We start from the raw sequence: 17,657 nt of genomic DNA on the forward strand, positions 1-17,657 counted from the left end.
ACACAGCATATGCACACATGCAAAGCTCCTTCCATTCACCCGCGCTTATCTCTTCCTGGTTGTCTGCATCCTGCTACTCAGCTGGAGATGACACACACACGTGCATGTACGCACACACATATGCACATGCACGAGCTCCTACGCTCACTCAAGAGTCATTCATGCTTCCTTCCAAATCACTGTTCTCATAAAATGCTCACACAAACGGAGCGAAAGCAAAACAAACCTCAATATCCGAATGAAGCTGTGGGTCATTTCTTCAGGAGTGACCCAAGAGACCAACTGCTTGTTCTCTCCATCAAATAGTAGTGGTGTATCATACACAAAAGCACTGCGTACAGTACATAATGCATGTTTTTTTTTCATGGACACACGTCTCTGACCTCAAATGTTACGGCTCAGGATTTACAGGAAGATTTAAGCTTCATCAAGGGAAGATCTTTTTGCAGTTTTGGCAACAACTGCGTAAGAAATGTAATTTCAAATTTAATGTTTCAAAGAAAATTTAAAAATGGAGGGCAGTAGTTTATTCTGTTCACTGTATATGGCCTGGGACTTTTGTCTTAGAAGTAACAGGAAGGATGCAGCTTGAGTGCAAATAAAATTTCCCCAGATCCTGGAGTTTCCATACAAGGCGTTAGAAGGTAGAGTCAAGTAAAGAGTTGATGGTGATTTAGTGTAACATGAACATCACAGTTACATCACAGTTTCCAAGTGAAGCTTGAACCCAGAGTCCAATAGTCAGGTGAATAGGGACGGTTTATGGGACTACTGTGACTCAGGATAGCCAACTCACTGGCTATCACATAACGGATCTAGCGATTGCACATGGGGGCAGGCTGAATAATGGACTGCACTCAGATCTGAGGTGTTAATTTGTGTTTCTTGAGGAAATATTGTCTCTGGCTATACACCGTGTGAGGTCGTGGAAGTTGAGTCAGCAGTGTGTGGACTGTACTCTGTCCCTGCTGAGTAGCTACCACTGGCTAGCCAGCTGTCTGCAGATATCAGACCTACTATATGTCTTGTCCACACAAACAGAGCAGATTAATTGGTGAGCAGACTTTCGTTTTCTGCCTGGTCAGTGCTCAGAGTGATCATTAAAGTGGATGTCGCTACTTAGGTGAAGCATCTCCTATTGACAGTCCATGTGTAACTGTATGCTTTGACAAAATGTTTCATTTTAAAATATGGTTTGCACAACAGTGACACCCTTTTAAGTGGTGCATCCATCCATCCATCTTCATCCGCTTTATCCGAGACCGGGTCACGGGAGCAGTAGCCTGAGCAGAGCCTCCCAGACTTCCCTTTCCCCACACACCCCCTCTAGCTCCTCAGAAGGAACCCTAAGGCGTTCCCAGGCCAGCCGGGAGACATAGTCTCTCCAACCTGTCCTGGGTCTGCTCAGAGGCCTTCTCCTGGAGGGACATGCCCAGAATAACTCCCCAGGGAGGCGTCCGGGGGGCATCCTAAACAGGTGCCCGAGCCACCTCAACTGGTTCCGCTCAACGTGGAGGAGCAGTGGTGGTGCAGTTTTTTTTTTTAATTCTTGCTCATCTGTTTTGTACATGTAGATATACAAATATATATGCATCAGTTTTTAGTCGCTTTCAATTTTCCCAGGAAACTAAATCCTTGATCCACATTTTTATAACAAGCAACAATGTTTTAGTGATGCACCGATACGAGTATCGAGTATCGGGCCTGATGCTACTCTCTAGGACTAGTACTAATAAAAGTTGTCCAATACTACATACCAGTACCAGTTAACAGCAACATTATGTTAACTCCACACTGGTTGAGCAGGGCATTAGGTGGTGGAGGAGAAATTTCAGTGGTTTGAGGATGTTTTAAAATAACTGACAACAACAAAACTAAAGCTGACTGCGAGTTCTAATGCTCTGCTCTGCTGTGTGTCTGTGAGCATCCCTCCCTCGTTTCACACAGATACAAGGTCGCATTTTACAGAGACATCAACGCTCGATACTTGCAATGACTTCCAACTGTAGTGGAGAGAGTAATTAATCAAACACCTGTTGATGGAGGAGAATACAACAGCAAGCGGAAAACAAACTCTGAAGAAACAACACACGGCCATTACAGTATTTTGGAGTCAAGTGAAATTTAACTTTTCTGTTCTTTAAACGGAGTAGGTATATCTTAAAGAGGTATGCATGTGCCTGTACCCATATATAGCCTACTGTATGTGTGCTTTGAGTCGGAGTGAAGTCCACCATATTGTGACAGTGAGCTGCAATTACCCCTTCCCCCTTTCCTTGGTAGGAAGGAAACTAGAGCTGTATGTGTATATGTGTGTTTGGCACTGTAGCTGCATTGTGTGTGCATGTGTGTGTGTGTGTGTTAGAGAGAGAGAGAGAGCGAGTGGTCTCACTCTTATTAAATTAAACAGGATTTTCCCGAGCAGAGCGCTCCTGCCACTGAGCTTCTGAAGTCTTCCTCAGGATTCCCGCCTCAGCACAAACTCTGCAGCTGTGCTGAGAGCCCACTGTTTGTTTTGGAGCGGTGTTGTTCAGGAGCTGCAGAAGCCATGAGTCAGCACCGTCATCACTTTGCCCACCTGCCATACATTGCTCAATTATTAAATATCTGGGTGCTTTTATGTTACCTAGCTTTTCCTGATGATATTTATAGCAGCAAAATCATTCACATGCACCAATTATGTGGCTGAGGAAAAGCTGTTCCAAGTATGGTGGTGCTCACAGCCTCCCTTATGCCATATGACGCACAGCTACATACTTTGACCTAGGTCCGTTAGGCCAATATTAGTTGGCTTCAGTTTGGTTTCACAGCAGTTATTTTGGATTCCAGTAGTGGTACCGTAAAACATCCATATAAACCATTTATGTAGCATAACGTCATGGTTTAAGTTGATTTCAGACATTTGGTGCCAAAGCTGAGAGTAGTCTGCTCTTTATGGAGGCTGGGGATGGTGTATGTATGTGGTGCACATCTGTTTGAGAGTAGACGTCACCTACAGTCTTGGACTCAAATATTTCAGGTACTGAACCTAAAGCACAGTTTGTTTAAAATGTCACTATCGTCAACCATACCGCAGTTGCCTTGTGCAGATAGTGGAAGAAGTGATCATCTCAAAATCATTGACGTTGGCCAGCACAGTGTTCTTGTCATAATACAGGGTTTGGCAGAAGTGCCCGATATCGTTATTTTCTGGCGATAGGGCTATATTTTACATTTCTCTGTCATCTGTGTGTATGTTCAGGGAAAACTGTTCACATCAGCCTCAGACTTGTAGTTTAGAGTCTGAGATAGGAATTTCGACACATTCAGTCAAAAGAGCTGCAGAAATATCAACAAACTCTAGGCAGAATCGCTGCAAATGCACCACTGCTAACAGAATAAATAATCAAATCTAAATAAAATCCAGGATCAACACTAATACAAACCATTCAGCTATTTTTATATTTGCTAGGAAATAAGACAAACTCCAGATTAAGGAGTGCGCTTGACAAGGTTGTGCATTAGTACCGAGACAGTAGGGGTATTATTATGGTATTGTATATTATACTATTGGTTCATCATGCCAAAACTCAGCCATCTCACTGTACTGTGGACTCAAACTGTTGCACTACTGGTGCTCACAAAGGGTTTAATTTGGATTGCACACCTTGCACAATGATTTTTTGGAGAAAATCCTCAAGCAGGGCCAAGATAATCTCTTTTTAATATCACAGTACATTTGCAGTCACAGTCACACACACAGTTAATAATATCACACAAGTAGCGTGCCCATAGACACACACACACACACACACACGGACACACACACACGTTTTTGCCCAGTCACAGCGTGACCTTATATTTACTTAATGAGGAGCTTAGAGAGGTGTGTGTGTACGTGTGTACATGTTTTTGTTTGTGTTAGATACTCCCCCGCATGAGTGAATAACTCAGCAGTGTATAATTCTTTACCATTTTGTACTTTAATGTGTCTAAAATGTCACAAGGAACAGAAAAATCAATACAGTATAATCTATAGTAAATAACAATAAGGAAATGATGAACTATTAATTCTAAACAGTGTTGTTCATGTCTAGATTATAGGATCACATTATGGAGGGTACTTTGAAATACTACTGTACAATATTGTTAAAATCAGTCACTTAAAATAACTGTTTTCATTACTTTACACCTGTTGCATCTGTTTAATGCAAGTTTAATTGTTCAGTATATAAAATCTTACTGTTTGACCAATCTATTAACAAATTAAAATTAAGTAAAACATAGGTTTAAGCTCAGGCCCATGTGTGCTCCACGGGCCCCAACAAATAGGTGTAGCTTGTATTGTTGCATGACAAAACACATCATTTTCATTTCTCAGCTCTCATGCAGACACACACATGATCAGACAATGCCACTGTTGTACGGCTGCTTGACATTTCCTACTGGTTGCACAGTAAACCTAATACAACACAGTGCCTCCCAGCCTGGTGGGAGGTACTGGATACATGTGAGGGAAATCTGCCTCTCAGTCTGTGTTTGGTGCATTACTCCTGTGTGTGTGTGTGTGTGTGTCCTTGTGTGCTGGAGAGTGTGTGTGTTTGCTGCAGTGCCCCTGCTGAAGGGCGAACGCTAAGGCCCTGGTCAGCAGGATGTAGGTCTACTGGGACATCCTGGAGTTTATGGATCAATACCTTTCCTGCTGCATCTCCCTGCCTCACTGTCCTCATTGCTCCTCACCCATTGGTTTGACTTTGGGCTATTTATGGTATCTTTATGGATTAACAAGGCCCCAACAATCAATGGGCCAAACTTACTATCACTGTACTCTCCCTCTTATTCTTGCTTCTCATTTCTCTGCTTGTGTCAGCCCCTTTTCTGTGTAAGACTTTACGTCATTGTAGTTTCTCTCATTGTCGTGAAATATTTGACAATATCTGACACTACTCGGAGTGTTCTGTCACAAACACGCTGTCCCACAAATAGAAACATAGCCAGGGGAATATAATTTCTAATGTAGGTGCAATGTGATATGGTCTATGTCAATATGAGAATTCACAAAGATAATGACTTTGTGCTGGTGAGGCGGCAGTGTCTTCAGGTGTTAAGTGGATTCTTTGCACACATTCAGCAGTTTTGTTGCTCACTAGGACACAGTAGAGGGGAGTGTCCATAGGAATCGTCGCCATTAGTGCAGTTTGGGATCAGAAATGACATTTGTGCGTGTTCAGACCACATATAAGTGCAAGCACTAGTGTAGTTGTTTATTTTTATGGTTTCATATGGCAAATTCACACCCACACCAACCTCCTCAGAATCAAATAAACTTTTTATAAAAATTCAAATTTGCCTGCTTTACTTTTCGACCAGTGAATCAAACCTTTTTAAATTTATTTATTTTTTTTTTACAAAAATAAAGCTCACAGGTGACACGCATTGTATTGTAATACAAAGTTTGTTATATCTGCACATTTTATTGTATAAATTATTGATTTTCAGCTGTCAGTGTGTGTCTCAGAAAACTGTAGTGACTTTGTAGTACAAAGCAAACAGCAAATGAGAGCTACAAGTACAAGCTTGATTAGTTGTACTTGATGTCAGGTGTGTATCACCTGTCACATCAAGTCACCGCCAAATGACAACAGGTTTGTCCTAATCAAATCACTTTTTATACTGCACCTGTACCACCTGTGTGATGGGACTGATGCTGCTCATGAAACTTCCAAAAACCTATCGGCGTATGTGCACTATGACTAAAACATATTGTGAAGATACAATATGATTATTTATTAATTCAACAACTGCATATGTATTAGCTGACTTAAAAATGGCATAAAATACATCCAATTATATTTTATAATTGAACCACATCACTCGCCAAGAGGGCTCAATCATGCCTCTACTTCCTCCGCAAACTGAGGAGGGCCAGTGTCCCACCCCCCATCATGCGCTCTGCAAGAAAGCATATTAAGTGCTTTCTCTGAAATGTCAAACTATTACTGTAATAAAAGGTATAACACGTAATTATACATTATATTTATGCTATATGCTAAAAACACCATTTTATTTTAAATGTGTTTCTAATACACATAGCTGTAGTCATGTTAGGTTTTTAGAGTGAACCTTCACTTACTATTGTTTACATAATATATACATAAAGCACAACAATAAAAACATTACAGCAGCTCCACCATCTAGATCAGACATTATCCTCATACACACTGTACATAACCAACAGCAGACACTGCCATTCAACAACAGCACACAGTCTGCATCTTATACCATGATTTGTAAACCATCTGTGGTCATTGTGCTTTGCTCCTCTCTCCAACAATAGGGCAGAGTCGAGCACAACGGCACCTTGACCCCCCATTTCCTTTAGTGGCAATCCTGATTAGCGAAGTGACAAGCTTCTCCTAAGCCATTGTTAATGTATTAGTGTTTTGAGTCCCTGTGGAGAGCAATAACTGCTTATCTAATCATTTAGAGATGATTATCATTCAGCTGTTCATTGTTAGAGGATGGAAGATATATTGTAGATATGGAGGGAGAGAGAAAAAACCTTTTAATGATACTGAAAGATGTGTGGTAGAACCAGTCACATTCAACAAGTTGCAGTATTGTAATGAGTGAGTCAAAAAAAATGGATGAGAACAGGGGGAGGAATTTTTATGAGTAACTGCGATGATGAGACAGAGCCAAATAAGATATGCTTCATAGATGACACTAATACTGCAAAGTTAATCAAGAGGTTTGTTATGTGCATGCTTTCTCCGCTGATTCATTTGTTCTCGCACACGCCACAGTGAAATTTGTCACTGTAGCTCACCTATAGACATGGCATTTATGTCTTGAAGTTCAAAACATTGAGATCTTGAGTCACTGACCGACTGTACCGATCAGCTGGTGGTCACGAAATGTCTTTTTGTCCAAAATGTACTGGAATGTGATAGCTTTTCTTAGTATTAAGATTTTATTTACAAAACACGTTATGGTTACTGACTTAGTAGGGTACCCCAACGTTTGCACATAGTACAGTTGAAATAAAAGTAAAAATGTATTCGAATTCAAAAAGTCTCATTTTAATGTCTGTTGCCGTTTACTTTATTTCACCATTTGCCCAAACCTTTGCTTGCAGCTGTGCACGATGGGGCTTTATGAAGCATTGCCCATTCATCATAATTATTCTGCTTACAGAAAGACAGCCCATTGTAAAAAGATGAATAATAGTAACTGCTTTGAGTTTATGACCTACAGCAGCAGATACACAACAGGAGATATTGGAAAATAAACATTAAAAATGAACTTTGTTCAAAAAATGATCACCTCTGGGCTAAATCACACCACATGAAACAAAGAGCCTCTGCTCCCAAAGACATGCGAGGAGTGAGCCTATCTCTGTGCAAAGTGATAACATGATCATAATATTACATTATGGAGTGTGGTATTAGAATCCCATTGCTCCATCTTTAATACTTTTGTCAAAGTGGCGTGTCAGATGTACTGACCTTTACAATTTATTTCAAAAGCTTCAAAACATAATGTTTGAAAAAGGTAATCATTGGGTTTGTCTGGTTTTACATCCACCTTCCTGCTGGGTTTTGGTTGTTCTTGCTGTGTACAATGCAACTCACCGTGTTCGAGTGCAGTGGTAATTCTCGAAAGGGTGAGAGCACAGTGGTATGTACATTAATGGCTGAGCACAGTGTGTAGAAACCTGTAGCCAAATTGTGTGGAAAGAGGGAGGAAGTGCTGAAGAGGTACAAGTAGGCAGGTGTCAGGATCAGCGAGTAAAGCTACCGATGATGTCGAGGGTGAACTCAATTATAAAGCCAGATGAGTAAAAACAGAACACTGACTCTTTAATAAGAGCACTGGTCTGACAAAAACTATAAACAATGCAGAAGTCTGATTCAGCATGTAACTGTCTCAGGTCGATAATCCAGTCCAGGGTCAGACCCAGCAAACTCACACATCCAAGGTATCCACAAGAAGAACGGTCATAAGTCGGTGCACAGAATCCAAACAGAATCAGAAGGGTTAGGCAGTACTCGGTGGTTACAAGGCAATCCGCGGTCAGCGCTGGAGCAACAGGCACTAGGAAAACCGCTGGCGAGTCTGAACATGAGTTAGAATGATCTGGCAGCTTCTTGGTGTGGGGAAGCTGCCTATATGCTGTTGTAAGCAGGTGTGAGCAATGAGAAGCAGGTGAAACCAATGTGGGTGATGAGATAAAGTTCCTGGGAGTCAGGGTGAGCTGGGGACAGGAAGTAGTGTCAAAATAAAAGCATGAGACCGGAAGCAGGCAGGGAGGGAGAATGGAGGGGATAGAAGTAGGAGTGTCATTTGTCAAAAGGCTCACAAATGCCCTGATATCAGACCACTGTAAGACCACCGGGCTGCTGTGTGTGTGTGTGTGTGTGTGTGTGTGTGTGTCAGAGAGAAGGAGAGGGAGGGAGACAATGCTGCACGGGTGCTTATATCAAACACAAGTTTCTGTTTATTTGACTGTATTATTGAGTGTGTAATTGAAGTAAGTGAAACTCCAGTAATTGTGTACTGTGGTGGGACAGTATTGCTGTAACACAGAGAATCAATAACCATAGGATTTGGTTAATGTGATGATGTCAACACTGAAGATAAAAACAAATACCTGAGCTCCATGGTGATACGTGACTTGTACCATGCCTGTATTTGTGGGACATCTACTGTACTCTACTGCCCAGTGTACAAGTACATGTTGCATTTACCTAATCAAAAGCACCAATAACTGCACCGGAGGTCTTAGTGGGTCAAACAGTTTGTACTTGAATTGAACTCAAGAGGAAGTAAATCTAAGTCTTATCAGACTTGAAAAGATCCAATTTTGTTTGGGTCCAGTGGTTTCAGAGCCCCCATGTTAAATAGAAGGGGTTACTACAGTGCAGTTGTTTGCTACTGTAAGTCACTGCTTGCAATTTATTTTCAAGCCTTTCTGGAGTTTTTTTTATTGCCTCCAGTTCCTGAGTCACTTTTGCTTCTTTTCTGTAAGAATGTTAGTAACAATAAAGTGGCATATACTTAAACGAACCACATGCTAAAAACATTAAGCTAACAAGCATAATATTTGACTGTTTATGGTTTTTGTTTCTGGATTTAATCACAACTTTCTTATGACCTGTGACAGAATGAAACAGTAGATCTGATGCAAGCTTGGTCAAGAGTTCACAACAGTCATCTGTGTTTCATCACTTCTCCTCTTGACTATTAAAATGTCTTTGCGTTAGCAAAAATCCCTGTCTTGTCTGCGCCTTGTGAAAAATACCTCTGTTTGCATTTTAAGCATATTAAAGAAAGAGCAGCACATTTCACCTGTGCTTTCCATCCTACACTGGCTCACAGTTTCTTTTAAAATTGATAAGTTCAAAGGCACTAATGGGCCTTACAGCTGGTTATATTGCAGAGCTGTAACACTGATTTGAAAAACTCTCTATAATAAAAGTCATTATTTTTCACACACTGAAGCTTATGAAGACAAATATGACCATTTGGTAATAATAACATGATAATTTCCAAAGATGAGGAATATGATGACAGAGATGATTGTGATCATGGCGTCATTGAATCTGCTGCAGCCATTAAGATGATGACTGTTTTTTCTTATTTTCAGCTGCATTCTGGGGCGACATCGCTTTAGATGAGGAGGACCTGCGGATGTTCCAGATTGACAGGACAATAGACCTGACACAACATGCGCACATGGACACACACTCACGACAGGGGCACACGTCTGGTGAGTGGACACCACATATCACTCTCACTCCATAATCGTCATGTAATGCTCTCTCTCATGTTTCCTCTGAAACGCAGTCAGCTGCAGATTAGAGCAGCTTGAACAGGAAGGGAGTAGACAGAGGATATCGGCATTTACTGTGCATTGTTTGTGTCTTGATTCGTCACTCTTATGTGTATGTGTCAGGTGGCCTGGAGGAACATGAAACTGCAAAGAAGAGAGGATCGTTGTACCTGCTGCTAGAAAGAATACAGAGATTTGCTTTTGGTATGGACCCTGAACTTCACTACATGCTCTGATATTATTTGATTTAAATCCTGTATACTTTTCATTACTGCAGACAGTTTTCCCAAACACACCATAATGGTATCATGAATCAGGTGTGATACACCCTGGACAGGTCACTGTTTATCGCTGGGGTGAAACAGAGGCAGATGACCATTCACACTCATGCTACTGATGAGTCTGTTGAGCGGATTCGACCTGATTTTAGACTCGACTCAGTTGCGCCTGACAACTTTTAGAGTTGGGCCGAATTTCGTCCTGATCAGTTGTGGTTTGGCGTAAAGTGTGAGCAGGGTTCCGGCGCTAGTTTTATGAACCCAATGACCAGTGATTTGCTTCCTCACATGGATTTCTGGCATGTCAGAAATCCGGTTGGCTGTGTTGCAGATTCATGGTCCAAACTTAGTTCAGTGCACTTGCGTGAGTACAAAGACAACAATATAATAACATGGCACAGACAAGATATCACATTTTGTGGGCAGAATCAACTGAAACGAGGCCGTAGACTGCATATAATGTTTAGAAACTGTGTATGGATGAGGCTAATCAAGCTCTGGCAGTGCCACACTGTACAATGTGTTATCAAAATGTTGTCATGATCTACAGCAACAAGAGAAATACTGGCAGCACATGACAGCTGTTCATCAGCTGTACAAAGTAAAATGACTAAAGGTAACGCTGTTTTTCTTCTGGCTGACTTTACTGGAGTTGTCACTGAACACACCTGTTTAAACGTCCAATGTGAGCACCCATGTCGTGCCCGACTGAGTAAATGTAGAGTGTGAGCAGTGAAGTTGTGGATTCTGGCCATGCAATCAGGCCGATTTAAACGTATAGTGTGAGTTAACATATCGTATATGATCAATAAAAGTGAAGCACAATCAGACTTGACTTTACCTTTTTTTAGCACAGCTCGGCTCATTCAGTATACATCATTAATGTCTTTAAATTAAATGTTTAATAAAGCAGTATATTGCACCACCAGAACTATTTTTGCCCTGTTTTTATTACTCTCTGATCTGAGAGCAAACTTTGAAAGGTCACATATAATATGAAATAGAGAAAACTAATAATATGGAAGCACATTTATGACCTGATATTTATGATACTGTAGTTCAATAATTTATTCCATTTGAACTCCAGTGGATTTGCTTGTTGTTTTTCTCCCTCTGCTTTGTTAGACTATCTTCCTAAGAATGCCAGCAAGAGAGACGCAAGTCCCAAAACTGGGAAAGGTGGAAAGACTGGGAACACTGTCAAGAGCCGTATTCGTCGAGCAGCCACATCCCGAGCTGAGAGGATATGGCCCGGAGGAGTTATTCCTTACGTCATTGGAGGAAACTTCACTGGTAAGCAACCCTGCTGGACTGCTGCCAGTGCTGCTCAGCGGTAAAGTACACACTGACATGTAGTTGTGTAAAAGTAGGATGTAAAATGCGTGTGTTTCAGGTAGTCAGAGGGCTATGTTTAAGCAGGCCATGCGTCACTGGGAAAAACAGACGTGCGTAACGTTCATTGAGAAGACGGACGAGGAAAGCTATATAGTGTTCACCTACAGACCCTGCGGGTGAGTTGGAAGATTTCTTTATAAATGTGTGATTGTGTGTGTACCTGGAGATCAGTAGTGGCCATGTCACAATGAGACGTTACAGTCACTCAACAATGGCTCCACTTTCCTTCCTGTCCTGCTCCTGGTTCCCCATCCTACCAATCACGGCTGTTTAAGTGTTTTTGTTCATACAGAAATGCATTGTTCTGTCGAGTGGCAGCACGGTGGGGTCAGAGTGTGTTTGTACAGTCATGGCACTTCACTGGTTGGTTGTAAATTGTAAGACTTTAGAGTGACTGAGATCTGAACACATGAGTTTATCGCTCCTAGACATTGTTGTACAGATGGCTGAAGGAGAAGGATATCCAGATACATCAATGAATTTACAGTGCCAGTGCTGCAGTAACAAGTGATTGACAAAAAACTAACCAACAGCAATTTTCACGTGATAATTATTTATCAAACAAAAATGCTAAACTGCTTATTTTCTGGTTTGTAATTTTAAAAATTGAGCTTCTGGCTATATAAAAGAACCAGTTTAACTTTGGCCCCAATGAGCAAATTTATAGCTATAGTTATAGTAGAATATGGCTTTTTACCGCCCACCGAATGAAATGAAATACAAGGATTGCTAGATTATTGGTGGGCAATAAGAGGCAGATGGGTGTTAGTGTTTATTAAATTAACTAGAATTACCAGAGGGCTCAGAGGTGGACTCGTCCATCACCCAAACTGAAGTCACTGAGGTAGTCAAGAAGCTTCTCGGTGGCAAGGCACCGGGGGTGGATGAGATCCGCCCCGAGTAACTTAAGTTTCTGGATGTTGTTGGGCTGTCTTGGTTGACACGCCTCGGCAACGTCGCATGGCGGTTGCGGACAGTGCCTCTGGACTGGCAGACCGGGGTGGTGGTCCCTCTTTTTAAGAAGGGGGACCGGAGGGTGTGTTCCAACTATACGGGGATCACACTCCTCAGCCTCCCCGGGAAAGTCTATGCCAGGGTACTGGAGAGGAGAATTTGACCGATAGTCGAACCTCGGATTCAGGAGGAACAATGTGGTTTTTGTCCTGGCCGTGGAACACTGGAACATGGAAGCAACCCCAGAAGAAAAACAAATTTGCTGTGTGCGCCGGGCGAGCAACATTCAGTGGGGAAAATAAATAGAATAAATGAATTGAGTATTAACGTTATGAAAAAATGTTCTCACAATACAGACATTGAAAGATCTCCTACCTTTTCCCCTTAACACATCTTTGGGAAGAATGGCCTCCGTCTTGTGATTCGGTATCCAGCTGTTATAATGGGATGTACAAGGGTTGGATTTAGTTTATTGTCATAATCGGTCTTACTGGTGTCTGTGTTTGGTTTGGCACCATAAAGATAGACGAGAACACTGGAGGGACACAAAGCTGTTGGTTTCTTACAATGCAATCCACGTGCCCAGGTAACGTTAATATTAACACCTGATCAGTCTTGTTACACACGTGACGCCTGTTACATTTTTATTTTATTTTCCTCTGCTGATATTTTTAGTGATGAGTGTTTGAATGTAATTTATATACTATCAGTGTTTAAACACAGTGCATGGGTTTTATTTTAACTTCTTAATAAGTCTGCAACTAATAATAATGTTGAGAAAACAATCTCATCACAGGTTCCATATAGTAGCTTTTCTGGAGCTTTCGATCATATCATACAGTCTCATTTGTCATGGAGCATTTGAAAGCTTTTTGTCCATGCTGGCACAAGGTGAAGAAATAACTTAGGACAGATGACACATCTGACCCAGCTGTCAATACAAGCTTTTGAGCTTTTGACAGTTTGAAGTCTCTTTAACTGGCACAGCAGAACCAGCTCCAGTCCTTTGACATCTGGATACATGATTACGTTAAAGCTGTAGAAACCTCCAGTCCCTGTGTCTTACCCACCTGTTTACACTCTTCAGGTATCATGAATGGATGAAGTGTCAACGCCTTGGCATTCCCCCGGAGGAGCTGGAGGAAGTGTCTGGAGAGAGGGAAGTCTGGGCATCTTTGCTTAGACTGCTGCCCCCACGACCCGGTCACGGATAAGCGGAGGAAAATGGATGGATGGATGAATTACCACCTTACAGTTGTATGTCTCCACCAGCCAGTCAGGCTGCAGTTTGTCCAGACTCATATAATATATAGTATGTAGTGAAGGCTTTGAACAAATTTAATAAAAGGTATTGTTAGGTATTTTTAGTCAGATAGAACTTCGATAGATACTTTATGTATTAGAAATGTTTAGTGGAGATAGGATGTCTAGTTAGACTGTTAAATGCTTAGTCATGCTTATGAGTTTCTACAGGGTACATCTGGTCAAGGATAACTAGAGAGAAGAGTCGATGACTGTCAGCAGACAGGGTGTTTAATATTATTATTATGACGTGTATAACCGTAGCCTTAGCCGTAATATGTTCTTATGTTTAAGTCACGACATGTACTAGAGGTCGTGAGAATGTTTTTAGTTACACACCACTTAATCAACAGACACACACATGCAAATTGATTTGCTTCATGTTTTGACTACTGCTATGGCCAGCTGCAAAGCTGGCAACAGAGACGTCTCGGTTGACGTTTCTGTGTAGTATGGGGCTAGCCCAACCGAGGTGATATAATGTATAGGCCTGGTGGGTTCAGGGTCTTTCATCTTACATCTGCCTGCGAGCAGTTTGGAGGTGCAAGATACCTGAGCGTGTAATGTTAATTTTGCCTGTGATCCTTTGAATAAATCAGCACTGTTTTGAAGTTACTTGGACTGTCTCGTCTCTTAGAGTTAGCAATGGTAACAAGAACCAAAATAGTCTTATAGTATGAAGTGTATTTTTTGGCAAAATGGAAGTTACTGCTGTATTGACATGTATAATTCTAGTGAATGCACAATCTGAAAACACAATGCCTGTGGCAGCTGGCACAGAAGCATAATAAACAACCCAAACAAAACAAAAACAAAAATAAATTTATCAATGGGGAAAATAATCATTAGTTGCAAGTACAAACAGAAAATTTCCACACTCCTTTTTTCAGTTGTCACTGCAGGTGTATAGCTCTGATCCTTGACCAATTCCTCATTTAAATAATAATTTTGCCCATTTTTCGTTATATTTTATTTATTTTATATTGAAAAAGTGGCTTTATAGAAGAACAATCAAATAAGATCCAAAAAAGTTCAAGTACTAAAGTACACTTTTGAAAAATATCAAACAATATAGAGACCTAAACTTATAACAGACGTTTGGTAGCACCTTGTGTGTGTGTGTGTGTGTGTGTGTGTGTGTGTGTGTGTGTGTGTGGGGGGGGGGGGGGGGGTGTGGGTGTGTGTGCGTGTGAAGTCGTTGTACAGATACTGGCACTGAAAATGCTACATGAACATACTCTCTACTCCAATGAATCCTGATCTTTATCCTGCAATGAGCCCGCTGGATCAGATTTGTTAGCCTGGCACGGATGTCTTGGCTAACCAGAAAGAAGAATGAATGTCTGTGTGTGTGTGTTTGTGTGTGTTCTTGTACTTGCTATATAGTGAGGACCAAACAACAGTTTTTTGCTGCAAAGTGAGAAAACAGCTTTTCAAGGGTTAAGACTTGGTTTTATAGTTCAGGTTAGAATTGGGTTTAAGGGTTAGGTGTTAGCCATTTAGTTCTGATGGTTAAGTGTTAGGGTAAGGGGCTAGGGAATGCATTATGTCAATGAGTGTCCTCACAAAGATAGAGGTACAAGTGTGTGTGTGTTTTGTGAGCAGATACGTGTGAATTCTCACAGTTTTTTTTTGCTTTGGAATATGAAACCGCTGCATTATTGAGGTATTGTATGCAAATAAATCCTGCTGCTTTTCCCCTGGTGGATGTACGTAGTGTGGGGCAGGAAATCCTGAAAAGACTTTGTGTATCTGTGTGTGTTCCAGCAGCACTGCTGATGCTTTTTCCACTGCCAAATGTGTGTGTGTGTGTGTGTGTGTGTGTGTGTGTATACTGCCGTGTTGATGCTTTTTCCACTGCCCGATGTATAGTAAATATCGTCCACCTATCTCCCTACTGTCAACTCCCTACTAATGCTTATTAGGTGTTGTTCCTATGTGGGTCGTCGTGGCAACGGGCCCCAGGCTATTTCCATAGGCAAGAACTGTGACAAGTTTGGCATCGTGGTGCACGAACTGGGCCATGTCATTGGCTTTTGGCATGAGCACACGCGGCCTGACCGTGACGATCATGTGACCATCATTCGGGATAATATCCAGCCAGGTGAGATTCATTGTCTGTGGTCTTTGTTTGAATCATCCTGGGTTGTGTCTATTTTGAGGCAAGAAGGACATTAAAAGACAACACGTGTCTGCCTTTTCAAGTTCACACTCGTGGTCGGCTCCGTGTGAGTGTGAATGAGGCTTTTAATGACTGTGAAGTCACCTAGACTCCCAGACTGTCTGCCACTTTTCCTACTACAGTCACAACATGATGAGTGTTAACATCAAATCACATACCACTGTATCAGACCTGATCCATGTTTTTGTTTAAAAACTTATCAGAACTCTCAACTACAATGCTTTATTGGACTTTTAAAAATGCTTTGTGAGTACAGAATGTGTTTGTGCACGTTATGGCAGCACACTGGATTCTTATTCTCTGATTGTTAATTTGTGATAAAACTAAACTTTCTACTGCTGTTGTCTGTACGTGTGTGTGTGTGTGGTTCCTAGGCCAGGAGTATAACTTCCTCAAGATGGAGCCAGGGGAGGTCAACTCTCTTGGGGAGCCATATGATTTTGATAGCATCATGCACTACGCCAGGAACACCTTCTCACGGTAGCCAGCGGCAACATTTTATCTGTTGAAGAAAGATCAAGTTCTTGATTTGCCAAAATGGATTTTTCTAAACTTTAAAACCTTCTCTGTAATTTTGTGAAACAGTAACTCTTGTGGTTTCTTGAATGTTTCTTTATGTTGAAATTTTGGGTTGGAACTGATAGTGAGATCTACCCCTCGTCAACTTTTATCATCCTTTGTAGGTTGATAAAAATGAATATTCAAAGAAACCAATACTGACTTTTACTGAGATTTACTGGACATATGATTACAGATCACAAACATTTTATTATTAACTGTATTTATCCATAAAGGTGCATTGACTAAGATTTGTCATAAATCAAGTGACAGTGGGGCAGGACATGGTGTTGCAGATAAAGTTTATGTGATTGACTATTGTATTAATTGTTGCAGCAATTTTATCCAGAATTTTTGTATTTTATTGTTAATTTTATTTTAGCAACCTGTAGAAGACTAGAAAATTAGCCTCCAGTAATTTAAAAAAACAAACATTAAAGGAAAGCCTAAATATTTATGCTTTCCTATAATTTTAATCATCCTGTGACCCCTTGTCTTGTCTTAACTCTCTGGTTAGAAGAGTATTTTAGTTCTAATCTGACTATAGCACATTTGTTTAGGGAAAAAAGTGGAAACCATCACTTTTCTTGTGCAGTAAAATTGATGGAAAGTTGTCAGCATTACAAAATTCCTTCCCATTTTTTTGACATCTCCGCCATCTGAAATCAGCCAGTGAGTGCGGTCACAAGTTCACTTTCTATGCTTTCCAAGTGAGAATGCTTTTTCCTCCATGCCTTCTCTTATAACATCTCCCATTCCACACTTTACTCCAACTCACATTTAAGAGCAAAAACCCAAAACACAACATTGGTGGGCGAACAGTGTTTTTGTGGGTTCATGGTTTTGTGTTCTTTGAGCATATTTTGATTTGATTTATTCTTTCTTTCAAGCATGTAAAGACAGTTGATATGTCAACACATAATTTTAAACATATCCAACAAATGCTAATCCAGTATCAATTTGCTTATACCTAGTACATGCTTGAATGGAGTAGGAAGAAGTCAGACTTATCCAGTCCTACCCCATGACATCATCTTACCATCATTGGTTTGCAAGCAGTATCTCTACATAGATAATTCTCTTCTACACCACACAAGTAATATACTAAAGAATTATTACAAAGTGTTAACATTCATACACCACACCCACAATGTTCCATCTAATTAATCATTAA

General features: G+C 40.9%; 1 protein-coding gene across 4 annotated transcripts in view; it reads left to right on the forward strand.

The window, feature by feature from the left end:
• tll1 (tolloid-like 1) overlaps positions 1–17,657 on the forward strand; it is a 48,188-nt gene that overhangs the window by 5,336 nt on the left and 25,195 nt on the right. For all 4 annotated transcript variants that reach the window (XM_020620783.1, XM_020620785.1, XM_020620786.1 and 1 more), the window contains 6 exons: positions 9,629–9,751; positions 9,938–10,018; positions 11,218–11,385; positions 11,486–11,603; positions 15,669–15,847; positions 16,300–16,405. In XM_020620783.1, coding sequence (XP_020476439.1) covers positions 9,629–9,751; positions 9,938–10,018; positions 11,218–11,385; positions 11,486–11,603; positions 15,669–15,847; positions 16,300–16,405 — 775 coding nt within the window. The remainder of the gene's footprint in view (positions 1–9,628; positions 9,752–9,937; positions 10,019–11,217; positions 11,386–11,485; positions 11,604–15,668; positions 15,848–16,299; positions 16,406–17,657) is intronic.

The sequence above is a fragment of the Monopterus albus genome, unplaced genomic scaffold, assembly GCF_001952655.1.
Source record: "Monopterus albus unplaced genomic scaffold, M_albus_1.0 scaffold247.1, whole genome shotgun sequence".
Classification (NCBI taxonomy): Eukaryota; Metazoa; Chordata; class Actinopteri; order Synbranchiformes; family Synbranchidae; genus Monopterus; species Monopterus albus.